This window comes from Gopherus flavomarginatus, chromosome 16 (assembly GCF_025201925.1).
Source record: "Gopherus flavomarginatus isolate rGopFla2 chromosome 16, rGopFla2.mat.asm, whole genome shotgun sequence".
NCBI classification, from domain to species: Eukaryota; Metazoa; Chordata; order Testudines; family Testudinidae; genus Gopherus; species Gopherus flavomarginatus.
The window spans coordinates 4,906,423-4,931,439 of NC_066632.1; the positions used below are offsets into that span (position 1 = coordinate 4,906,423).

Consider the following 25,017-nt stretch of genomic DNA (forward strand, 5'->3'; position numbering starts at 1 on the left):
TCTCAGTTTCCCCATAAGGGAACATGGTACTTTTACTTCCATGCTGAAGTTCAAGGGTTTGTTAGAGGCAACATTTAAACTGCTTTTTTCTGCTAGAGTAGAGCCGGGGCCTAGTCATGCTTGTGCTGTCTCCAGCCACCCCCCTTCTTCCACCATGGATGTGGGGAAGAGAGGGGGGCCCCACAAATGGAACTGCAGTTTGCATTGGCTTATTCAGAGCAGGGGCCTTAAATTCCCACCCTCGCTGAGTGGTTTGGCTTCCCCCATAGAAAAGGGCTTAGCCTGAGCTCAGAGCATCCACCCAGGGCTGAGCCTGGCTGTAACTACCCTTGTTTAAATCCCCACCTTAAGCTCTCATAGGCATAACCCTGCTGGCCAGCTGCTCCTTGGGGCATTGGATAGGTACTGACTCAAGCTGGTTCCCCTCACGTGAGCAGAGACTCGGGGGGGCAGGAAACACGACAGCCTGGCTTGGACTGTTCCCCTTGATGGTGCATTGTCTGGTTTCGCTTCCCCACTGCCCTCCGCTGAGGAGAGCGCTGGGCTGAGGTCAGGGGGATGACAGTAGGATGCTTTAGTTAAACAGCAGCTGCCAGCAGAAGCTGAACATCCTAGTCTAACCCCTGGCCGGCCTCTCCTAGCCTTCACTCCATCTGCTGCAGCCTGCTTCCTGCCCAAACTGCCTGCCAAACCCAGGTGACTCCTGCTGTAACCATTAGGCAATTCTTCATCCCTGGGCCAGAGGTGACAGTCCCCTGCCACCCAGGCCCAGGGGAGCTCCCCTAATGCACTGAGGGCATCCCAAAACCTGCTCATTTCAGGGGAGAAGGGGACAGGGGCAGAGAGAGACTTTTCACTTCCTGTAAGTCTCCAATAGTCATTCTAAGGGGGCAGGGCATGCATCCCCCTTTGGGCTAGGGGCCCCCCCGAATGGGGGTGAAGGGCCCAGTAGGTGTCTACTACCTGGCCCTCTCCTGAGAAAGGCAACAGTGCTGTATACCCACGCTGAGTACTAGCCCTGCTCCTGCTGCAGTGGGGGCCCCCAGCAGCCTCCCCGGCATCCCTCCACACACCCCAGTGACAGGAGCAACCCTTTGCAGCAGTTATCCAAGCCAGCTGGAAGTCTTTAGTTTATTGCTCCAGCCACCGCTCCTCTGCTGGGAGGGGGAATCCCCCCTGCTCCTCCGTTCCCTTTAACCAGCTCACACCTTCCCACGCTGGCAAAGAGGCGGGGGAAGCTAAACCTGCAGTGGCATTTTGCATTTAAAAAGCCGAAGGCTTGCAGGTGCAATGTGTCCACCAATCTGTCCCACTCCATCAAGCTTCTGTACACAGAGCAGCCGCCTCCAGCAGCAAGGCAGGAGGGGGCTGGTAGAATACTGCCCTGGCATAAGCCGCTGAAATCTCTGTATCCACCGTCCTCTGCGGCGGTGAGGCCTGGAAGGCTTTTGGTCTCGGGCTAGTTCCCTTGTCCCCATCCTGCTACCGGCACTGGGGGCCAAGCTCGTGGAGAAATCTCCAGGCACCGGGGCGCGGTCGCTCCTCCATTCTGTGCCGACTTGGCTCTGCAAGCCATTGTTCGTGGTCCGTGCCACGGTGGTGGAGGAAACTCAGGGCTCCGTTTTCCCCGCTGGTTCTAGTTTCTGGGACAGCACCGTGAGGATGGCGTTGAATTTCCTGTAGCGCTCGGCCCGGTCCGCGGCCGCTCCTTTGCTGCCCCAGAATAAGCGGAGCGCAAACTCGGTTTGGAAAGCTTCGAGGAGCTCCGGCGTGGCTTGGAATCCTAGGGAGAGGAGAGACGATACCAGGGAACGGCTGAGGCTCTCGCTCGTTCCTTCCTACGCTGTTTGTGTTATTGCAGTCCGGGGTCCTAAGAACTGGCTTTACTGAAGGCAAGGCCCAGCTCCACAAAGACTGGAGCTACTCAAACCATTTCCATCAAGCTGGATTTGAGAATATTACTGTTTGGAACTGCCTCAGCTGTGCCTTGTGGGAGTTGTAGTGCAGTGGCTGCATAGCCACCACCACCTCTGGGGCAGAGCTCCCTTGTTGGACTACATTTCCCATCATGCACCACAGCACCACTTCATGGTGCAGTGACGCAATGGCAGCATGGGAGATGTAGTCCAGCTGGGGAACCCAGCCCAGAGAAAATAGGGAGCATGACGAGGCAACTGAACTACAACTCCTATGAGCCTCTGGAAACCCTTCCGCCAGCCCCTGACGCGCACAGCTCCCTGCAACCGTACCTTGGAGCTTAGCCTCTGCGGTGGCTTTGTAGGCTCCGGCGCTGGTGGCGATGGAGCGGGCGGACTCCAGCGTGTGTAGCAGGAGGTCGCAGCTCTCCTCATGGTCGTCCCAGAGCTGCTCCCCTTCCATGAGGCTGATGAGAGGCAGGAGGTGAGGGACGGCGACCTCTCCTGGGGAGGAGTTCCCTGCAGCGCGGGGACAAGACATCAGAGCCACCTCCAAGCAGGGGCCTGTACCCACTGTGCCTTGTAGGCCAGGCACTACTGCCCAGACAAATCCGTCCCGCCCGGATCTGCCGGCAACCCAGCTCCTTCGAGCAGCAAACAGGCAGACCGTGGCCGCTGGAGGTGGAAGAAGACTCCAGCAGCAGTAGTAGGTCTTTTATCTCAGGCCTCGGTCTCTACAAGCCTAGCCACAGGGGTTGATGCGTCAGGCAAACAGGCCCAGAAGGGGTCTGCCCTGAAACTGCAGTGGAAGCTGCTTGGATAAAAGGGCACCAGACCCACCCCCCCGCTCTCCCCCATGATTGTAGATGCTTCCAGCCATCACATGTCACACCTAGCTGTAGTCCAGTTGCAATGGGACACTGTTGGGGTTTGGATGTCTTGGGGAGGGACTAATTCTCTCCCTCCTACTTGAATGATGCTTTGCTGGGCCTAGAGTAACAAAATGAAGAGGACTGACCATAGAGGGTGAAATATAGCCCTGGGGTAAAGGGTGCATTTACAGACAGCCCAGTGGCTTAGTGCAAAGGATGCTGGGAGAAGAGGATCAGACCCTATTTGAGACAGGAATCCTCTCCCCTGCATGGACAGAAAGGCGTCCGCTCCATCTTAGGTACCGGTCTGGCACCCACCCCCCGAGCACCTCACTGTCATTAATGCATTTATCCTCACAATCCCTATTGTACAGAGGGGGAAACTGAGGCACAGAGGGACTATGTGAGTTGTCCACGGGGACACTGGGGCAGAACAGGGAACTGAAGCTGGTTTTCCCAAGTCTCAGGCCAGCGTGCTAACCACTGGGCCAGCCATTCCTCCTGGACTGGGCCAGGGCTCTGGCACAGGGGCATAAAAGGGTATTTGCGGGAATGGGGGGAATAGCAGCATATTTAGGGGACCTGTACCATTTGGCAACAGAGGCGGAGGAGGAGGTCTGGCTGTGATCCGGCCTAGGCTGGTGGGACACAAGCCCAGGTGAGGCCATCCATCCATAGCCCCCAGCCTAATCCCCACCTCTTCAGGTGTCAGCCACCTCCTGCAGCCCTCTCTTCCTGGGGCAAGATTCACCCTCATGATGCTCTCCCCACATCCCCTCCTCCTCAGCTCGTTCCATCCCCTCTCAGGTCCATGGCCAAGGCACCCAGCGGGCCTGTCTCACCTTCCCCCTGGTTGAGGCGTTTCACAAGGGGCTTGAGGTCCTTCTCGAAGGCGATGGCGCTCTCGGTGTGGCTCTGCCGCAGCTTCTGCCACGTCTGATCCAGCCGCGCAATCTGCGGGGTGGTGGTGGGGACACAGGGACAGGAGTGAGAGGTTGGGGGGGTGCGGGGGCGGGCTACGGCAGGTGCCATGCCTTGGGACAAGTACCACTGACCAGACCCTGGCAACTTGCCAGATGGATGGGAGTCCCGTTCCTTAGGGATAGATTGAGGCCTTTTGGGTCCCATTATGCTGTAGCAACTCAAGACCCCTGACTGCGTCGGGCGATGTGCAGACCAACTGACCAAGATGGGGGCCCGCAGTGGGCTGGGTGCTGCACAGGTCCTGGCCGAGATCAGGGGCTCTCCCCTGTGCTGGGTGCTGCACAGACCCATAGACAGTCCTTGTCCTGAACAGCTCACTGTATACACACACACAGGGCGAGCAGGGGAAACTGAGGCCCAGAGAGAAGAAGTGACCTGTCCAAGGTCACAGGTCTCCTAGGCCATTAGAACACGTTACCTCCCCGCAGTCTCTTCCCCAGGGCTCCATCCAGCAGCCCACGCTCCAGGGCTCACAGCCTGTTCCCTGACGAGACAATTCCATATGCCCCTCTCTATGGGCCAGCCTGAACCATCCCTCTAGGTGGGCCTCATGAAGGCTGCCTTCCAGACTGGGGCCAGGGCCGGCCTCCATGGGGAACAGGAGCTAGTCACCCTCCACCACCTGGTCCTGGCCCGCTGCTCACCTGGGGCAGCTGCAGGCCCTTCATCACAGCCGACAGAGCGAACAGGTCCCCAGCCGAGCCCTTTAGCTCCACGGCCAGCTGGACGATCTTGTGCAGGGTGGCGGCTCTCTCTGCCACGGCCCCCGTGCAGCCCAGGATGTCCACAGCGATGCCCAGGGCAATGAGATGGTGCCTGGAAGGGACAGAGACACCACAGGGGCTGAGCCCTCCCCTTCGCTAACAGGGCATGCAGTGGGGCTGATGTTACCTGGGGCAAGCTAAGCAGGTCTGGGCTTGGCTGTGTGTTAAATGGGAGACCTGCAAGGGAACCTCCCCCGTGTGTAACACAGGGAGGGGCTCAGGACAGGGAGCGCTCCCTGCTGAGGTCTGCTCTCCACTTAAAACATAGGTCAACCTAGCTATGGTGCTCAGGGGTGTGAGAAATTCACTTCCCCGCCCTCCCCCCCGAATGACATAGATAAGCTGAGCTAAGCCCCAGTGTAGACACCCCTAGGGTGACAGAGGAATTCTTCCATTGCCCTCGTTACTGCCACGGGAAGGGGTGGCTTTACTACTCACTCACTCATGCCCGCGCTGGGAAAAACCTCTTCTGCCGTGACGAGGGTCCGCAGTGTGGGTGGAATGCACACATGCCCTGAATCAGTGCAGACGCCAGTGCCCCAGCATGGTGCTCTGGGGATCTGTGCTGCAGGGAGTGGGGGTTTCAGGAGGGGGCAGTGAGTGCAGATCGCAGTACTGCACCACAGTGCTAGGAGGCGCTTTGCCATCTTTCACGAGGCCCTGAGCTTGTCTACACAAACATTTAGTTCGCAGCAAGCTGGGGGTGAGAACTTACCCCAGCCAGCCACACTCTAAGATCTGGTCTGCACTACACACCTGTAACGGTGTAACCATGGCACTCAGGGGTGTGAACCACTCCCTCTGCCCTCCGAGTGACACAGCTATGCCGGCATAGACAGCACTGTGTGGACGGCAGGGATGCTACCACCTCTCATGGAAGTGGATTAACTATGCTGATGGGAGAAACTCTCTCCCGTCAGCATAGAGCAATTTCATTACAGCGCCAGCCACCATGTTCTGAGCGTAGACCGGCCCGCCCCATCCCTGCTGGTGCCCACTAGACGTTGGTTAGTGCGCGTTGATCCAGTCTTGTTTCAAAGAGCACTACAGCAAAGCGCATTCATGAGGTGGTACTGCACGTCACCTGGGTGCACAGGGACAGAGCGCACAGGCAGGCTGGGGGTTTGTGGGGGCGGGAGGCTCCCACCCTAGCTTGCTGCAAACTAAGTGTTCATGTAGACAAGACCTTAATCTTACCCTGTTCTGTGGTCTGTAAAGGCTTTACCCAGCCATGCCCCGGCCGTGTTTTATTCTAACTTTCCCCTGCGGCTTTAGACTCCAGCTCCTCCTCCTGCCAGTGCAATCCTGCTGTGCAGCTGTTTAGCCACCCTCGTGCCCTCCCCCAGAGGCAGCCGCATTTCAACACTGCTACGCCTCATCCCGCAGCCTTTGTCCCCACACCCTGCTCCCCCAGGCCGGTACCTTTCCAACAGGTCCAGGCGCAGCTGGTGCCCGTGAGGCAGGGTGATCAGCTCCAGACCCGAGCTCACCCCCATCGCCCGCTCCTGCTCCCTGGTCACCCCGGTGATCCTGCCAGCCTGGTGCAAGCAACAAACAAATGCAGGGGTGAGGATCTGAGACCTGCCAGGACAAAGGGACCCTCCTGCTGGTGGAGGGGAGCCAGATCACTGGGTCCCCCAAGGGGCCTGGGGTTTTTCTCATTATGCTAATGAGCCCCTGGATTCTCCGATCCCCCCATTCCACATTCACTGGGGAGCGAGCAGTGCCCCCAGCCAGGCTCAAGCAGGGCCATCCAAAGACCAGGGAGGGTGGCTAACCATCAGTCCATAAGTCACCCCCGACCCATCTCCAGGATCACTGTGCTGCAGGGAGTGGGGATCAATAGGGGGCGCTCTCCCCACCCAGTTACTTCTGACCCCAATGCCCCAGCACAGCACTAGGGGGTGCTGTGCTACAAAGGAGCAGGGTGGGGGGCTCAGGAGGGGGCCCTTGCCCCTCACAGACAGTGCCGACCCCAACCTGCTATAACTACCCGGAGCATTGGCCTGCTAAACCCAGGGTTGTGAGCTCAATCCTTGAGGGGGGCATGTAGGGATCTGGGTCAAAAAATCAGTACTTGGTCCTGCTAGTGAAGGCAGGGGGCTGGACTCAATGACCTTTCGGGGTCCCTTCCAGCTCTGAGATCGGTATATCTCCGTGTATTATCTCCTGCTTCCTGTTCTCCAGGGCTGCTTCCCATCAGAGCTATGGGGCTCCTACCCATTCCCCTTAGGGTGGGAGTGGGGACAGTTCCACAGCCCCCGAGATTCCCTACACCCCTAAACAATTCCTTCCCCCCAATATTTAACCCCTTCTGCCCACAGGCTGCAGCTTAGCTAAGCTGGCGTGTCTCAGACTCTGGGAAGGGCCAGTCCAATGGGCCCTCTTGGAGGAGGAGAGCCTGAGGACCATGGGTGGGGCTGGGGCATGAGAGGAGAGGAGCTCTCCTATTAATTGGGCTGGAGAGGCATGAGATGGGGCCACCAGCGCAGGATAACAAGCCCCCCCGGGGGACAGCGGAGGAGCCGCCATGCATGGCTGAGGTACAAGTGCACACACCCCAGTGGCCAGTTTTTACCCCGAGGGTCCCATTGCATCCCCAGGGGGTCCTGGGGTCCAGGGCCATTAGAGGCAGGGGGTAACGCCACCCACCCATCCATGCTGATCGGGTTTAGTGTCTGGTTTCTGGGAGCCTGTGATATCCAAGTCAATGATCCTGTCTGGCCATAAATTCTGTGGCTCTGTGGGATTTTCCACTAAAAGGATCTCAAAGCACTTTACAAAGATGCAGTGGTGCCTCACAACCAGCTCACCTCCCCACACCCCACTGCCCTGGAGGGCACTATCATTCCCCCCACTATACAGATGGGAAACTGAGGCACGGGGAAAGGAAGTCACTGGTCCATAGTTGCACAGTGAGTTAGCAACAGAGCTGGGATTGGAACCCAGGAGTCCTGGCACCCTGCCCCCCACCAACTATTAGACTCCAGTCCCCTCCCAGAGCTGGGGATAGAACCCAGGACTCCTGGCCCCCAGTGTCTGCCCCTGCTCTAACCTCTACACCCCACTCCCCTCCCAGAGCTAGGGATAGAACCCAGGAGCCCTAGCTCCCAGCTCCCCCTTACCAGACAGTCTATGTAGAGGATGTGCAGGGCCATGGTCCGGCAGTCATGTCGGTCGAAAAGGTCCTTGAGCCGTTTGAGGGCGCCGGGCTCCAAGGGTTTGTTGTCGTGGGGCAGGAGGAGCGAGTGGAAGCTGTGGGGCTGGAAGGAGGAGGCTGTCTCCAGTAGGGGGCGCACAAAGCCCTCCATCTCCTCCCCATAGTGGCGTGGCCGGGGGAGCGGCACCACCTCATCCTCGAGGAAGCCGAAGGCCGTGTCCGTGGCACGGGCCCGGCCACGCCACTTCTCCTCGGTGTGCAGCCGAGCCACGTGGCTCCGCAGGCCGGCCGGGGCTTTGGGCACCAGCTCACAGTAGGTGCTGAGCTGCTCCTGGGAGGCGTCGCCCACCAGCATGGAGGGGGCCCGCAGGGGCTTGGGGGGAGCCTTGGAGTGCAGCTGCCCCTCCGAGCCGCTCAGCGCTGCACCCCCCTCGGGGTCCAGGCACCGGGGGGCGGTGGGTCGCAGCACGGGGTCGCTGCCAGTGCGGAAGACGGGCGAGGGGGGCGGGAGCTCACTCCGTTCCTGGGTGCCGACTGGAGCTTCCGGGCTGCCTGCAGAGGGAGATGGGACCATGTCAGAGGGGGGAGCGGAGCAGCCAGACACATGGACCCCACAGAGCCTGGTTCTGATCTCAGCCAGGGCTGCTGGGAATCCGGAGTCGCCCCCCTAGGGACAGGGGAGTTACACCAGCGTGAAAACAGCGGGGTGGCAATCGGAGCTGTGGTGTTATGCAGCAGGGCCAGATCCCCCGGCTATAGCTCCACTGGAGTCAATGGAGAGTTGCAAATTTACACCAGCTTGAGGATCTGGTTTGTAAGGAGTCCATTATTTGGTGTATTATGGTAACGCCTGAGAACCCCTTTGTCATGGTCCAGAACCCTGTTGTGCTAGGTGCTGTACATTATCTATTAGATGTATTATGGTAGCACCTATGCGCCCCGCTCATGGACCAGGAGTGTGCTAGGCAGTACATTATACATAAGAACGGCCAGACTGGGTCAGACCAAAGGTCCATCTAGCCCAGTATCCTGTTCTCTGACAGTGGCCAATGCCAGTTGCCCCAGAGGGAACGGACAGCACAGGTAATCATCGAGTGATCCATGTCCTGTTGCCCATTGCTAACTTCTGGCAAACAGAGGCTAGGGACACCATTCCTGCCCATCCTGGCTAATAGCCATTGATGGATCTATCCTCCATTAACTTATCTAGCCCTTTTTTGAACCCTGTTATAGTCGTGGCCTTCACAACATCCTCTGGCAAGGAGTTCCACAGGTTGACTGTGCGCTGTGTGAAAAAATACTTCCTTTTGTTTGTTTTAAACCTGCTGCCTATTAAGTTGTCTATTAGATGTATTACAGTAGCACCTAGGAGCCTGCTCGACGCACGTGCTAGGCACTGTACATTATCTATTAGGTATATTATGGTACCACCTGGGAGCATTGCACTTGGGAGCTGCACAAATCCTGTTACACCAGCGTCAATCCAGAGGAACTGCATTGAAGGTGGCAGCCAAACCAATCCCTGCCCTGTACCCCGCCCATGTCAGAAAGGGTTAATACCCCCCCAGCAGAGGCAGCCTTTGCCCTCCAGCCCTGGCTCCCACGCACCTGTCCGTAGGTTACTGTCTGACTGCGCTGTGTAGAGGGAGGGTCTCTGGCCCAGCTGATCCAGCCCGGTGGGGTGGCTCCCACTCCTGTCTTTCACTCTGCAGGGAGAAGCGGTGACACCGTGAGCCCCAGGCCGCTGCAGACCCCCAAGCTGCAAAGGGCTCACGCTCAGAATGAAGGGGATGCCGGAGTAATGGGCCTGGCTGGCAGATCTGGGATCCTGCCCTCCGCGCGGGGGCTGGGCTGCTCCACGGAACGTGATCATTTGTGGGGAAGCCAGTTTGGAGCCCGAGTCGCTGGTGTGAATCAGACACAGCACCAGGGACCAGCGTTTCAGACCCAACCCACAGCGTGGGGGCAGTTTGGCAGACACGGGGTTAATAACCAGGGCAGCCCCTTTCCCCCTGGCTTTGGAACCTGCTTAGCAAGGAATTGAGCATCACAACCCATCCCCAGATGAGAGAATCAGAAGACCCACTTCACTGATGGTGAAACTGAGGCACAGAAAGGGGAATGGGCTAATGGTTCAGCGGGAATAGAACCACAGGAGTCTTGACTCTGAGTCCTCCCTGCTCAAACCCACCAGATCCCCAACTCCCCTCCCAGGGGCTGGGAACCAAACCAGGCATCCTGACTCCCAGCCTGTCCCCCGCTCTAACCACTAGACACCACTTCCCTCCTGGAATTGGGCAGAGAACCCAGGAGTCCAGACTCCCAGCCCCAGCTCTAACCAGGGCCATTTCCCATCCCAGCGCTCACCGGAGCAGGTTCCCGTCTGTCACCCTCTCCCCAGCGGTGAGTCTGCGGAGGCTGAGTCTGCGGGGAGCCGTGTCCCCCTTGGCCGGCTCCTGTCTGTCCAGACAGAGCTGGCCAGTGGCCCCGTAGCGCTCCTGCAGCCAGCGCAGCGGCACGTCCCGGTTGACGGGCCGGGAGATCACAGTGCCCGAGGTCTCTGAGACAGGTGTGCGGTTGCCCACGTAGAAGCGCACCAGGGCTGGCACGTTGTCAAACTGGTCCTGCTCGAACTGGAAGAGGGTGCGGGAGTAGCCCAGGCGAGGGCGCAGCACCACCCGGATGATCTTGAAGTGCAGGGTCTCGCCCCGCCAGCGGCATGACAGCACGTAGTCCCCCTGGCTGGAGCCTGAGTCCCGGATCAGGAAATCTCCGTCCTCCCCCAGCAGGGACTCGGCCTCCTGGGGAAACAAGGGCTGTTCATGGGTAGAGATGGCAGGCAGCAGGACTAGTGGTTAGAGCAGGGAGGGGGCTGGGAGTCAGGACTCCTGGGATCTACCCATGGCTTTGGGAGGGGAGTGGGGTCTAGTGGTTAGAGCAGGGAGGGGGCTGGGAGTCAGGACTCCTGGGTTCTACCCATGGCTTTGGGAGGGGAGTGGGGTCTAGTGGTTAGAGCAGGGAGGGGGCTGGGAGTCAGGACTCCTGGGTTCTACCCATGGCTTTGGGAGGGGAGTGGGGTCTAGTGGTTAGAGCAGGGAGGGGGCTGGGAGTCAGGACTCCTGGGTTCTACCCATGGCTTTGGGAGGGGAGTGGGGTCTAGTGGTTAGAGCAGGGAGGGGGCTGAGAGTCAGGCTCTGTCACTGACTTTCTGTGTGACCTTGGCCAAGTCACTTCCCTTCCCTGCACCTCTGGCTTCCTCTCCGTAAAACAGGGATACCGAGCCTCCCAGGTAGCGGGACTGAGCTCCATGGGGCAGGGCCTCTCTCTGGATCTATGCAGCATCCAGGGCAATGAGGCGTGACCTCAGCTGGGGTCTCTGGGCACTACCATAATACACCTAATAGACTGGAATCATGGGTACCTTCCGTGGCAGGCAGCCGTGGTACCACGCATGGCTCCGCAGCTCGTCTGTGCTGAGCTTCAGCTCCTCCTCCAGCTCCTTCCTGAGCGTCTCCTTGGCCAAGTCCATGGTCACCTCGGCTTAGGCCTCCTGGGTGGTGAAAGGTCAAAAGTCAGCAGCAGCATCTTCCTCCCAGCAACTGGTTTCGTGCCCTCACCCTCCCGGACTCTGACCACCCAGCCTATCCCCCTAGACCCACGCAGCCTGACCTGTCCCAGCCTCTGACCTCAGGACAGGGCAGTTTCCTACCAAGGTCAGAGAGCAGAGAAGGATCCTCCTCCCTCCCCCTGGCCTCAGGACTTTGCCCCCCACTCCTGCTGGTCATCCACTAACACCTTCTCTGCCTGATCCTTTAGCACCACAGGTGCTAGTCATTCCACAGGGCTGAATCAGCATGGCCCGGTGCCAATGGGAACCCCAAAGCGCAGGCCTGCTGGGTCGCCGCCGGTGCCAGCGCCACTTTCACATCCCCAGTATGCATTACAACAGCGCCCAGAGCCTTCAGCCGAGATCGGGAGCCACTGTGCCAGGCGCTGCACAGACACACAGCGAGAGACAGGCCCTGGCCCCAGCTGAGATCCGGGCCCGCTGTGCCGGGCGCTGCACAGACACACAGCGAGAGACAGGCCCTGGCCCCAGTTGAGATCCGGGCCCGCTGTGCTGGGCACTGCACAGACACACAGCGAGAGACAGGCCCTGGCCCCAGCTGAGATCCGAGCCCGTTGTGCCAGGCGCTGCACAGACACACAGCGAGAGACAGGCCCTGGCCCCAGCTGAGATCCGGGCCCGTTGTGCCGGGCGCTGCACAGACACACAGCGAGAGACAGGCACTGCCCCAGCCGAGATCTGGGCCCGTTGTGCCGGGCGCTGCACAGACACACAGCGAGAGACAGGCCCTGGCCCCAGCTGAGATCCGGGCCCGCTGTGCTGGGCGCTGCACACACACACAGCGAGAGACAGGCCCTGGCCCCAGCTGAGATCCGGGCCCGTTGTGCCGGGCGCTGCACAGACACACAGCGAGAGACAGGCACTGCCCCAGCCGAGATCTGGGCCCGTTGTGCCGGGCGCTGCACAGACACACAGCGAGAGACAGCTCCTGCCCCAGCTGAGATCAGGCCCCGTTGTGCCGGGCACTGCACGGTCACACACAGAGAGAGACAGCTCCTGCCCCAGCTGAGATCAGGCCCCGTTGTGCCGGGCACTGCATGGTCACACACAGAGAGAGACAGCTCCTGCCCCAGCTGAGATCTGGGCCCCATTGTGCCGGGCACTGCACAGACACACAGCCAGAGACAGCTTCTGCCCCAGCTGAGATCAGGCCCCGTTGTGCCGAGCGCTGCACGGTCACACACAGAGAGACAGCCCCCGCCCCAGCTGAGATCTGGGCCCCATTGTGCCAGGCGCTGCAGACAATGAGAAATAGACAAAATGGTAAAATACAGGCTAACAATCCTTCCTCTCACTTTCTCTCCTTAGACTGTGAGCTCTTCAGGGCAGAGACGGTCTCCCTCTGCCTGCAGCACCCAGCAGGCAGGGGCACCCCCAATCTCAACTGGGGCCTGTGCAGCACCCAGCCCAATGGCCGGAGGGCAGGAGGAGTTGATCCCAGTTGGGGCCTCGAGACCAGGAGTTCTCAATCCTTTTCTTTCTGCAGCCTCCCCAACATGCTACAGAAACACCATGGCCCTGCTGTGCCACAACAACTGATGTTCTGCATCTAAAAGCGAGGCTGGCGTTATGGGGCAGCAAGCAGGTGGCAGGGCTTGGAGCCCTGGGCTGCAGGGCTTTGGCTTTCTGCCCTGGGACCTAGCAAGTCTTGGCAGACCCCCTGAAGCCTGCATGAAGCCCCCCCAAGGGGCCCCGGACCCCAGGGAGAGAACAACTGCTCCAGACTCGACTGTAATGTTAGTGCCAGTGGCTTTGTGGGTGACGCTGTGCAAGGAGGCTGAGGAAGAGGGGAAGGCGATAAGAAGCGGGAGCGGAAAGAGCAAAGTGCCAAAAGCAGCCGTGGCATGTAACCCTCTCGGATCCCTTTACCCTGCGAGGAGCCTGCCTGTTCACCTGGCTCCAAAGGAGTCTAGTCCTCGGGATCAGATCCTCCTGTCCCAACGGTGGCTCCTCCGGACTGTCTGCTCGGGGCGGGTTCCTTCCGGTTCACGCAGCCCCTTGCCTAGGCAGGTTATCAGACACCGAGCACACCTTGGGATGCCTGGGTGCTGAGTCAGCGGCACTGGGAGCTTGCCAGCAGCCTGTGACCCCGGCAGGCCGGAAGAGTTCCAGCCCAGCGAGCAGGCCCTGTAGTGCAGCTCCAACTGGCTGGCATGCAGGAGCCCTCAGCACAGGGGACAGGGCCATTCGATACGAGTCTGCACTCCTGCTTACGGAGGAGAGCGCACTGCAGGAGCTGGGGGGTTGCCCTGCACCCAGCATGCGCCCCACATGGTCGCTGCACCCTGGTTGCGTATGTGCCTCAGTTTCCCCTCCGCTTGCACCCTGGTGGCACTCAGCGACCACGCAGCTGGGAAGAGAATGCAGGAGTCCTGCTCCCCAGGAATGCAGGAGTACCTTGCCTGGCACTCTCCTTCCAGAGCTAGGACTCCTGGGTTCTAATCCAGTCTCCCCACCACACCAACCACTAGACACCACTCCCCTCAGAGAGCCTTGTTGATTCACCTTACTGAACAGAAAGAGTTCACCTTCAGCCTTGGATCCAGGATCCCCATGGCCCTCTAGTCCTTTCCCAGGGCTTCGGTCACCCTCAGATCAGGACCTCCTGCTAGCCTTGCTCCTGGGCTCCTGCCCCAGCCCCCACAAGCAGCTACCCTGTGCAGAGCCCCCCTTCTCCTCCACCCACCCCGGACTGCCCCAGCCTCTTCTCAACCAACACGGACTGCAAGCTTCTACTTACGGAGACCCCCAATAAGTCACATGATTCTTCACAGTTGTGGTCCCCAAAGTCAGAGGCTGCGCCTCGGGGCTCTCAGTCACACGATCTCTACACCTCCTCCCCACAGCCAGCGCTCCTGCCCCACTCCCCACAGCACCCCCTGCTGGGAGAGGCCAGGGCTGGGGTAGCTGGGAGCTCCCCCCACAGCCAGCGCTCCTGCCCCACTCCCCACAGCACCCCCTGCTGGGAGAGGCCAGGGCTGGGGTAGCTGGGAGCTCCCCCCACAGCCAGCGCTCCTGCCCCACTCCCCACAGCGCCCCCTGCTGGAAGAGGCCAAGGCTGGGGTAGCCTACATTTCCTACAGTGGTACTTCTACAACAGAGGCGGCAGAGGGATCCCAAATTCCGTGGGTCACAAACTGAGACTCTGAGCTCCCTGTGCTGCTGCCATGTGGCTCCCCCAGCCCCCTTGGCCCCAAACACCGTCCTTCCCTGTGGCCTGGGTGTGTCTCTGTATTCCAGCACCGCACTGCCCAACCAGCTGCAATGGGAACCCTAGAGCAGTGGTTCCCAACTGGGGGGCCATGAGCAGGTTTCGGGGGGGCCGCCAGAACGAACCAGAAAGCGACCAGCGTTAGACTTGCTGGGGCCCAGGGCAGGAAGCTGAAGCCTGACCCCCACCACCTGGGGCTGAAGTCGAAGCCCAAGCAACTTAGCTTCACGGGGGCCCCCTGTGTTATGGGGCCAGGAGTGGCACCAGGGTTTCTGGCGCCCTAGGCAGAATTCAGGGAGCGGCATTTTGTGTGCTCCCCATGGGGCACGCGGGAGCTTCCGGTTCCACTCCCATAGCGCCGCCGAAGAAGGACCCTCCGCTGAAATGCCGCAGGCGAGAGCAGCAGCCATTGAGCTGCTCAATTGCCTGCCGCTGTTTTCCGCGGCACGTCGGCAGAAGGTCCTTCTTTGGCGACGCGACGGGAGCAGAACCGGAAGCTCCCGTGCGCCCCGTGGGGAGCGCACAAAATGCTGCCCCCTGAATCCTGGCGCCCTAGGCGACTGCCTAGAGTCACCTAATGGAAGCGCCGGCCCTGTGTGGGGCCCTGGGCAATTACCCTGCTTGCTACCCCCTAACGCCAGCCCTGGCTTTTAATCTACTGGATATGCAGAAAAACAGATGTTGTGACACAGGTGGGCCATGGAATTTGAATAGCATGGGGTGGGGAGGGGGCTCAGAAAGATAAAGATTGAGAAGCCCTGCCTAAGCTTGGAGCATCGATGCACCCGCGGGTGCCACACCCAAGCTGGACGGGCCCTCTGCCCCCATTAGATGACATGATCCAGCCGTCACTTCCCAGGTCCCTGCCAATCTGGGCCGGGGGGAGATTCCTGCCTGACCTCAGATCTACCGATCAGTTTGACCCTGAACAGGTGAGCAAGACCCACCAGCCGGACATCCAGAAAGAGGGTTTTCTGGACCTTCTCAGAGCACTGGGCCCCATGGTGTCTCATCTCCAGCTATGGGGTGCTGCAGCATGGGCCACCCGCCCAGCTCTGGCATCAGCCAAACTCTACCTCCAGCCCTGAGCCCACTCAGCGGGGTTTTTGCAGCCGATGTCAACAGGTCTAGGATCAGGCCCTGAGCGTGGGCAGTGGTCTGTTCTCATGACTCCCAGCCCCATGCGTTAGCTACCCGACCATCCACACCACTCACATGTGGGACTGGGAGGGAGCATTTGCCCACCTGGGCACAAACATGGGGCACAGTGGACTGCAATTTAGGACCCCATGGTGCTTATTTGGACCCCAGGCTGTCCCTGCAGACCTAAAGGACAGTGACTCACCCCCTGGGCCATCATCCTGCAGACGCCAGGGTGCTCTGCCCCCCTGAATCTTGGCACTGCGTTCCCACAGGAGGGACACATGCCCATATGGACCGGGGCTCAGACCCACCCGTTCATTCAACACAGGTGCTGCTGAGCAGCCAAGGGTGGGCACCAGCTGCCCCAGACCTGTGCTGGAATCAAGGAGACAAAGACCCCAAGAGGAATGATGTTCCAATGATCTGGGCCCTAGCCTAGGACTTAGGAAACCCAGGTTCTAATCCCTGCTCTGCCACAGACTCCCGGGGTGACCTTCAGCAAGTCACATAGCCTCTCCGAGCCTCAGTTTTCCCATTTGTACAATGGGGATACCAGCAGTGCCCTGCCTCAGATGGGGGGTTGGGAGGATAAATAAGACCACAAAGGGCTTTGAGATCTGCTTGTGAAAAGCACCGTGTAAGAGCGCTGATTATATCCCCTGCTCAGCCAGCCAGCCCTCTCCTTCCTTTGATCCTTGCGGCAGAGCTGCCAAGACAAAATTCCTGCCAAGGTCAGGGCCAGGCCCCCGTCTACAGAAAGGGCTGAGCCCTCTACACCAGAGCCTGCCAGCGCAACTTCCCAGCTCTGTAGATCACAAGCCCAGATCTGAGGTGACCTCCCCCGTAGCTAATTCCCCTCTCTGTTAAAAATGTGATTCTTATTTGCAGCGTGAATTTGTCTGGCTTCGGCTTCCAGCCGCTGCATCTCTTCCTGCTAAATGTAACAGCTGCTTAGGATAGGTGCTTCTAGGCTGTGATCACGTCACCTCTTAACCTTCTCTTGGATAAGTTAAACACATCAAGCTGCTTAATTCTGTCAGCGTCAGGCCAGTTTGAATCACTCACATCAAGGGATACAAGAATCTATGACTTACAGGCAACTCCGGGGTATCACGTGAGGGGATGCCCAGTCTGACGGGGCATCCAGCCCCCTAGGACCGTTCACCACCAGGTTCGATAGGTCTCCACCCTCCAGAGCTCACGCCAAGCCCTCCACAGGGATGCTTCCTCCTAAAAGGAAATGAGATTCAGATCAGAAGTCTCCTGGGAAGAAACTGATTGGCAAGACAAGTGAGATGAAAGGCCCAGGCGGCTCCCAAGCTCTTTGGGCCCCGGTGTCTTCATCAGCAAAGAATGAAAGAGACAGATAAAAAGTCACAGGGAGACACGGTACATGCTGGACCCCGATTGTTATCAGCTAAGCCAGGTGAGTGCACCAGCCATGCTCCACGGAGAATGGGGAGACACGGGGCCAGTATCTGACCTCAGCTAACGCGGTGCAAATCCAGAGTCACTCCAGTGACATCCATGGATTGATGCCATTGTCTGGATCGAATGCAACAGGGACTTGGGAGCAGGGTAGGGGATACTAGGCTTGCTTGGACAGATCAGACCAATGGGCCCATCAAGGGTGAGGCAATATGGAGCTGGATGGGTCCATTGAGCTGATCCAGGGTGGGGTGGGCAGGATACCGGGCTAGATGGGCCCATTGGCCTGACCTAGCACCATGGTGTGAGCGGGGAGGGAGGAGGTGGGATACTGGGCTTGATGGGCCCATTGGTCTGATCCTGCAGGACAGTCCCTATGTCCCAACCCCTGAACTCCATGTCACTTGGTGAGCGGCAATGCAGGGGCATTGTGATGCTGTAATTTTCCTGGCTCTCACCACCCTTCTAATCCCCCGGCGCAGCTCCATTGGACGGGAGCTGCATGCCCGGCTCAGGACATGGCCCTGGCCCTTTGACTCCATCCCTGGGAACAATAGAATCATAGACTATCAGGGTTGGAAGGGACCTCAGGAGGTCATCTAGTCCAACCCCCTGCTCAAAGCAGGACCAATCCCCAACTAAACCAGACACAAAGGGCTGGGCGGCCGCACAATGGGGAGGAAATCCTCCGCCCTGGCGTGCTTCCCCCCAGCCATCACAGGCCCAGTTTGTTGGAACAACACCAATCCTGAGGCAGGCGCAGGGATTGGATCCTCCTCCCACACTCTCCGGGGATCTCAGCCGGTGTAAATCAGCCACGACTCCAAAGGAGCAGAGCCAGCTTACACCAGCCAGGGATCTGGCCCCATTAACTCCAGCAGAGCAACACCCATTTACATGGGGGCAAACGGAAAACTGGCAAAGGGAATGGACACCAACAACTGGACAACGAAGCCAGTGCGACCGCAGGGGAAGGAAGCCGATCACCCAAAATTAGTGACGCAACACGTGTGTTCATTCTGATCAGCCACAGCCCACCAGGCGCAGCCTGTGCCAGGGCTCTGTGGGCACCGCGTGCCCCTGACCACAGCATAGGCTGGCCATGTGCTGATTTCAGATACTCCAGGGTAAATCCCGGGTCCTCCTCCGACTGCCACAGGGTCGAGGCTGAACCAGGCCCTAGACCCCTCGCAGATAGATCATTGCACAGCCAAAGCCCCTCTTCCAAGGGCTAGATTAGGGGGGTTGTGCTTTTAACCCAGCTGTAGGGTGTGTGTGTGTGTGTGTGTGTGTGTGTGTGTGTGTGTGTTGGGGGGTTACCAGCAAACCAAGGGGGCTGGGGTGGGGGCAGGGTATGCAGGGGATTTAGGGAGAGCTCCAGTCTTTCTCTGGGGAAACAATCTGAAAAATGGCTGTGGGGAACAGAGATAAGATTCCCCCTAGGCTCAGGGGCTGGGGACGTCTTTGCTAACATGCTCCCCCAAAACAAATCTCCCCCATCCCTGTAACTGGGTACCCCATCAGGGCAGAAGCCAGTGGGAACGTCTCCCATCTCACTGCCAGGGCAGGGGTCCCCAGAATAGATCCCCCCCCCATCCTGGCCACCTCCTATAGGGCAGGGCTCCCCTCCCCCTCAGATCTCAGCTCCCGGGCAGTCCCCCACCCCGATCTGGCTCATTTCCTTTCCTATAGGGCAGGGTCCCCACCCAGATCTCACCTCCAGAAACCCCCCTCATCTGGATCTCCTATGGGCAGGGTCACCCCCCCAAGTCTCACCTCCCGGGCAGTCCCCCACTCCGATCTGGCTCATTTCCTTTCCTATAGGGCAGGGTCCCCACCCAGATCTCACCTCCAGAAACCCCCCTCATCTGGATCTCCTATGGGCAGGGTCACCCCCCAAGTCTCACCTCCCGGGCAGACCCCCACCCCGATCTGGCTCATTTCCTTTCCTATAGCGCAGGGTCCCCACCCTGATCTCACCTCCAGGATACCCCGCCCCCGGATTCTAGCTGGTCCCCAAGACAGAAGCAACCCCGCTGGAGATCCCCCCCCCGCAGGGCTCTCCCTTCCCGCCCCCCACCCCCAGCCAGGGCAGGCGCAGGGGTGAGCGTCTCCCCCGTACCTGAGCTGCTGGGGCGCAGCGCTGCTTTTCGGGGTCCCGTGCGCTGCTCCGGCTCCCTCCAGCCCCGGCAGGTCCCCGGCAGCCCCGGGCTCTCCGCTCTCCCCATTCCGCACATTCCAGCGCCCGGCAGCGGCTCCGCCCAGGCCCCGGACCCACCCCCGGGAGCAGAGCCCGGGACCAGGCAGGGGCGCCGGAGGCAGCCGGAGCCGGGGGGGCTGTGGGGTGACGATGTGAGGTGGTGAACGCTTGTGAGTCTGGGTGTGAGGCGGAGCGTATCCCCGTGGCTGTGAGTTGGGTTGTGTGCTCTGGGGGTGAGTTTGAGGGTATCACTGTGAGTTTGTGTTGCTGAGTTTGGTGCATTCTGTGTGTGAGTTTGAATATATCTGTGTGACTGTGAGTTGGATTGGGAGTGATAGTAAGCGATGTATTTGTGTGATTGTGAGTTGGGTTGTGTGTTCTGGGAATGAGTTTGAGTGTATCACTGTGAGATTGTGTTGCTGAGTTTCGTGTATTCTGGGTATGTTAGTGGGTGTGAGTTTGTATCTGTGTGACTGAGTTGGTGAGTCGGGTTGTGTATTCTGGGTGTGATAGTGGATGTAAGTTTGAGTGTGAAGGTTTGAGTGTGAGAAGGTGAGTCCGGTTGTGTGTTTTGGGTGTGAGCTGGAGTTTATATGACTGAGTCTGTGCGTTGCTGAGTCGGGTTGTGTATTCTAGGAGTGTTAGTGAGTGTGAGTTTGAATGTATCTGTGTGTGAGTTGGGTTGTGTGCTCTGGGTGTGATAGTGGGTGTGAGTTTGAGTGTATCTCTGGGACTGAGATGGTGAGTCTGTGTGTTTTGGGTGTGAGTTTGAAGTGTATGAGTGTGAGCTAGTATGTTTGTGAGTCTGATTTCTGGATGTAAATTGGTGTAATGGCACGTTAGTGTCTTTGGGTAGGCTTGTGGGTGTCACCTGAGTTGTCTTTGTGAGTCTGTGTTTCGAGTGTGCCTGGGTGCTAGTGTGTTTGTGTAGCCTTGAAGGTGTGAGAAGTGTGTTTGAGAGCCTGTGTGATTGAGGTATTGTGAGTCCGACTGTGGAGGGGCAGCTGGTGTGTTGTGTGTAAATAAGTGTGCGGAGGTGAGGGTGTAAGCACAGCCGTGGCAAGGGTTGCTGTTTGTGCAGCAGATGTGACTACTCCTCTAGGATTGTTGCTGTGAATGTGACTGTGGGTTGGTGTCGGCTTGAGTGTGAATGTGCGTGCTGGTGTACGAAACACCTCCCGTCACCAGGGCCTTGTGCACAGTCCCCCTCGGCTCCATCCCAAGCTGCCTGTTGCCGTGTGTCAGCCAGAACTGCTTCCCATCCTCTGCTTCAATGGGCTCCTTGTATCAACCCCTCTCATCTATTGCGTGAAGCAGAATGGCCCCCCCTGCCACCATGCTGCAGCACAGCACCCCCTACTGAGCCGTCACCCTGCAGCACAACGCCCCCTACTGAGAGCGCCCCCTACTGAGCCGTCACCCTGCAGCACAGCGCCCCCTACTGAGAGCGCCCCCTACTGAGCCGTCACCCTGCAGCACAGCGCCCCCTGCCACCTGGCTATGGGAGTGGGATCAGAACTGATTCGGAGGGGAGAACCCCCTTGAATGAACCAGCCACCCACTTTACTCCCTGCAGCACAGCACCCCCTAGTGCCACCCTTGGGTAGCGGGGTCAGCATTGATTCAGAAGGGAGAGCGCCCCCTACTGAACCACTCTCACCGCTCTCTTTAGTGCAAGGCGCCCTGTCCAAGGTCGGACCCGGCCCGACCTTGCTTGGGGGATCAGATCATGGCCTTATAAAGGGGTTTTTCCTTTATAAAAGACTCTGGTAGTAGGGGCCCAGCAAGGATCGAAGCAGGAACAACGCGCCAGATGGCTGGTGGCAGCTGGGGACGGAAGGAGTGGGTTGACTTTTCCAGCAAGTTTCTTGGACAGGTGGGGGGTGCTTGCTGACAGATTTCCCTGCTGTTACCATGACTGTGTCAGCCTGGAACAAAGCTGAGGCGGAGAGAGGCTGGCTGAATCAGGCTGAATCTCATCTCAGCAGCACCGGGCCTGGTTCCTTGTTTGGGGCCATGAGTAATGTCTGTGTCGGGAAGGATGACGCTGTCACTATTAGATCACCTGGGGGCTGCAATCTCCAGCCTTGACCTGGGAACCAACTCCCTAGCTGGTGTAAATCAGCTGAACTCCAATTCAGTGCTGCATATACACCCAGTCCCTGCCCCAAAGGGTTCCCCTTCCAAACAGACAAAGGGAGGGGAAACTGAGGCACAGAGAGGGGCGTGACTTGCTCAAGGCCACCTAGCAGGGCAGCGGGAGAGGCAGGATTAGAACCCAGGGGTTCTCAGTCCCTAGACCATGCCCTAGCCCCGGGACCCCACTACCTCTCACATGCCAGAGAATGTTGTTATTTATTAAATATCTAAATAGTAGCACATAGTGCGAACACAGAAAATGTTGGGTCCACTCTGAAATGCTTCTGATTCAAGTAGACAAAACAGAAAAGAAAGAGGAAGTGTGGTCCAGTGGTTAGAGCACTAACCTGGGGTATAAGGTAGACTGGCTTCAATTTCTTGCTCTGTCACAGGCTTTGTCTGCAGCTTTGGCAAAGCTGCATGACATTACTCATGGCCCCAAACAAGGAACCGAGCCTGGTGCTGCTGAGATGAGATTCAGCCTGATTCAGCCAGCCTCTCTCCGCCTCTCCCACCCCTTTTTCTATCGTGAGCGTGTATGTGCAACTGTGCCTCAGTTTCCCCAACTGTGAAACTGACACAAAAGTCCTTTCCTGCCTCATGTATGGTGAGGTATATGGTAATAGGGTGGGTGAGCCAAATGAGATGGGTGGAGGCAGGGAAGTTGGTTTTACACGAATACGTGGATGGGCCCGATCCTTGACCAATCAGGAGCAGTGGTTGCAGCGTGCCTGGCTTGTTATCAGGTTCAGCATGGCAGATGTGAGCTATGAGGAGTTTCACGGATTTTGAGCTGGACCTTAGGAACTGGGGGTCTCCACTGCGGCTACTGATTTTATGTGTGAAGTGCCCAGGCATTATGGTGATGGAGGGCAGGAGAGATCCCTAAGCTTGCAAGATTGCTTTCCCCACTCCTAAGGGGTAAGAGAAAGAAGCAGGGACATGTTGGAGAAGCAGAGATAAATAACTGCCCTGCGGGATAGTTCATTTGCCAATTAATCCAGTATTTAACATTTATTTCCCCTTGTTTTCTCCAGGCTCTGGAGTTGCTGAGTGAGAAGTTGACCCCATCAGGCGGGACATTCTCCAGTGATGACTCATCAACCTACCAACCGAGCAGGTGCTCTGATGGGGAACTCTGAGCAGGGTGACTGGACAGGAAATGACCTGGCATTGAGATTGGTTTAACATCAGCTCCAAACCCACGACCACAAATGTGGTGACTTGATCACGCTGGGTAAGTTCCCTCACAGGCAGCACAGAAACTGATGGCTGGATGGGACTTCTGGACACGTTTCAATTAGAAAATAGGGCATGTATTTTAACAGTGAGTGTGAATACCCATTGGAACAGACTACCAAGGGAAGGGGCAGCTTCTCCAGCTCTGATGTCTTCGGATCCAAACTGGATGCCTTTCTAGAAAACATGCTTTAGCCAAACACGGATGCTGCACAAACCTCGACAGAGATCGGGGCCCCCATTGTGCCAGGTGCTGCACAGACACATAGCGAGAGACAATTCCTGCCCTCACAACTAAAAAACTAAAACTTTTTTGGGTCAAAAAATTGGAATTTTTGGTGGGTTTTTGAAAAAATTTGAGAAAATGAGCTTTAAAAAAAAATGGTGAAACATAGCATCAGTTTCCAAACAGTTCACATGGCTATAGATCAGCAGCTTTCAACCTTTTTTAAATTTGTGGACCCATAAAATTTTCAAAAGCTGGTTCTGGACCCTTTTTAAAATCTTACACGTAGTCCATGGATCTGCAGGGGTCCAAGGACCACAAGTTGAAAACCACAGCTATAAAGCAGTGGCTCTCAACCTTTCCAGGCTACCGTACCCCTTCCAGGAGTCTGATTTGTCTTGTGTACCTAAAGTTTCACCTCACTTAAAAAACACTTGCTTACAAAATCAGACATAAAAATACGAAATACGTATTTTTATACGGTTGGATATTAGGGAAAAAAATACGGTTGGATATTAGGGAAAAAAAATTCACTAGGAGAGCAGTGAAGCACTGGAATGGGTTACCTAGGGAGGTGGTGGAATCTCCTTCCTTAAAGGTTTTTAAGATCAGGCTTGACAAAGCCCTGGCTGGGATGATTTATTGAGGGAGTGGTCCTGCCTTGAGCAGGGGGTTGGACCAGATGATCTCCTGAGGTCCCTTCCAACCCTGATATTCTCTGATTCTAGAAGTGTCCCAGCACAGTATTACAATACTGACAAATTGCTGCCTCTCTCATTTTTACCATACAATTAAATAAATCAATTGGAATATAAATATTGTACTTATATTTCAGTGTTTAGTACATGGAGCAGTATAAACGAGTCATTGTATGAAATCGTGGTTTGTCCTGACTTCGCTAGTGCTTTTATGTAGCCTGTTGATGTACTCCCTGGAAGACCCCTGTGTACCCTCAGGGGTACACGTACCTCTGGTTGAGAACCACTGCTATAGACAACCAGAGTCTGGGTTGTTAATGGGAATAGATGAATTGGTGAATATGGGGATAGACTGATACTGTCTCTCTCTCCCCATACTCCACCCCGAGGATACAATCTGGATACAATCCTTTAGTCTAGGTAAAGGGTTAGATCCCAGCTGTGTGGGTGTGAAAGGCCAGGCACCCCTAGGGTTATGTCTACACTGACTCAGGTTTGAAACCAAATCCGCCTACGGACCACCAGCAAATCTGTCTGCAAGCGCTGCCTCCTCTGCTGCAAAATGTGGAGAAGAGTGACCCCTAGTGGACACGTCGGGCAAACAGGTGGCAGCACAGGAATTTAAAGGAAGAAGGTGGGAGGAGGAGATAGGGTTGGAAGAGCTGCTAGGAATTTTCAGGTGCGGGAGGGATTAGTGGATGGAGACTGCTCTAGGCTCAGTACAGAGGCTGACCCACCCAGGGCATCTCACTGTAGATACCAGCTCCCTGGCCTGCCCCCTCCCATGATCTCCCCAGAAAAGCAAACTCACCTGTTGCTTATACTGCTCAGATTGCTGGCTGTGTCTCTGCTTGTCGCTCCCTCCAGCTGTGCTCGATGGGAACTGATTTGCCTTATGAGGGGGAAACATGCCACAGAGAACAGCCCCTGCCCTTCTTATGACAGAAACAGGGAGTTGCTTCTATTAAGTCTGCTGGTGACTTCCTGGCTGATCTTTGGCATATCACGCCTTTGCTCTGTGCCTCGGTTTCCCCACCTGTGAAACAGGGATCATACTGACCTGACTGCCACATGATGCATGTGTGTGAAAGAGACAGCAAAAGCGCACTGCCTCGTCCTATAGAGAAGATAAGGTGTCTACTACTGGCCTAAGCAGAGGAGGTTTTCCCTTAGCTGAGGGGACAAAAGTCTTTGGGAGCAGAGCAGTGTGACCGGGGGTCTAGCCCCGGCTCCCCAAGCTATGTGGGCCCAGGAACTAACTATGTCTTTTTTCCCCAGAAGGTGCTTTTAAAAGGGGCCTGTCTCCTCTGCCAGCTCTTATCCTGCTCAGCAGAGCAGCTTTCTCTGATGCCCCTGGAGGGAGGGGCACCCTTCCCTTGCAGCTCCTCCCTGGGGTGCGGGAGGGGGAA

At 57.5% G+C, this 25,017-nt stretch overlaps 1 protein-coding gene across 5 annotated transcripts; it reads right to left on the reverse strand.

Moving 5' to 3' along the window:
- On the reverse strand, positions 1-24,958 carry SH2D3A (SH2 domain containing 3A). Of its 5 annotated transcripts, none has more exons than XM_050925674.1 (11): positions 24,420-24,958; positions 16,773-16,908; positions 11,118-11,246; positions 10,064-10,497; positions 9,305-9,402; positions 7,662-8,248; positions 5,959-6,074; positions 4,417-4,588; positions 3,631-3,742; positions 2,250-2,435; positions 1-1,783 (listed from the first exon to the last, which is right to left on the reverse strand). In XM_050925674.1, the coding sequence occupies exons 3-11, from the start codon at positions 11,223-11,225 to the stop codon at positions 1,611-1,613; spliced, it is 1,986 nt and encodes a 661-aa protein (XP_050781631.1). In that variant the 5' UTR covers positions 11,226-11,246; positions 16,773-16,908; positions 24,420-24,958; the 3' UTR covers positions 1-1,610. The 5 variants fall into 5 exon arrangements, with proteins under 5 accessions (XP_050781631.1, XP_050781629.1, XP_050781633.1 ...); XM_050925672.1 differs by lacking the exon at positions 24,420-24,958 and adding an exon at positions 19,229-19,331; XM_050925676.1 differs by lacking the exons at positions 16,773-16,908; positions 24,420-24,958 and adding exons at positions 12,306-12,559; positions 13,218-13,786.
- Between the last annotated feature and the right edge of the window lie 59 nt (positions 24,959-25,017).

Coding starts and splice junctions, on each gene's coding strand:
- SH2D3A (XM_050925674.1), bottom strand. CDS start 11,225: ATGGACTTGGCCAAGGAGACGCTCAGGAAGGAGCTGGAGGAGGAGCTG. Junction 8,249..9,304: donor AGACAGTAACCTACGGACAG/GTGCGTGGGAGC, acceptor CTCCCTCTGCAG/GCAGCCCGGAAGCTCCAGTC. Junction 6,075..7,661: donor TCCTCTACATAGACTGTCTG/GTAAGGGGGAGC, acceptor TGCTTGCACCAG/GCTGGCAGGATCACCGGGGT.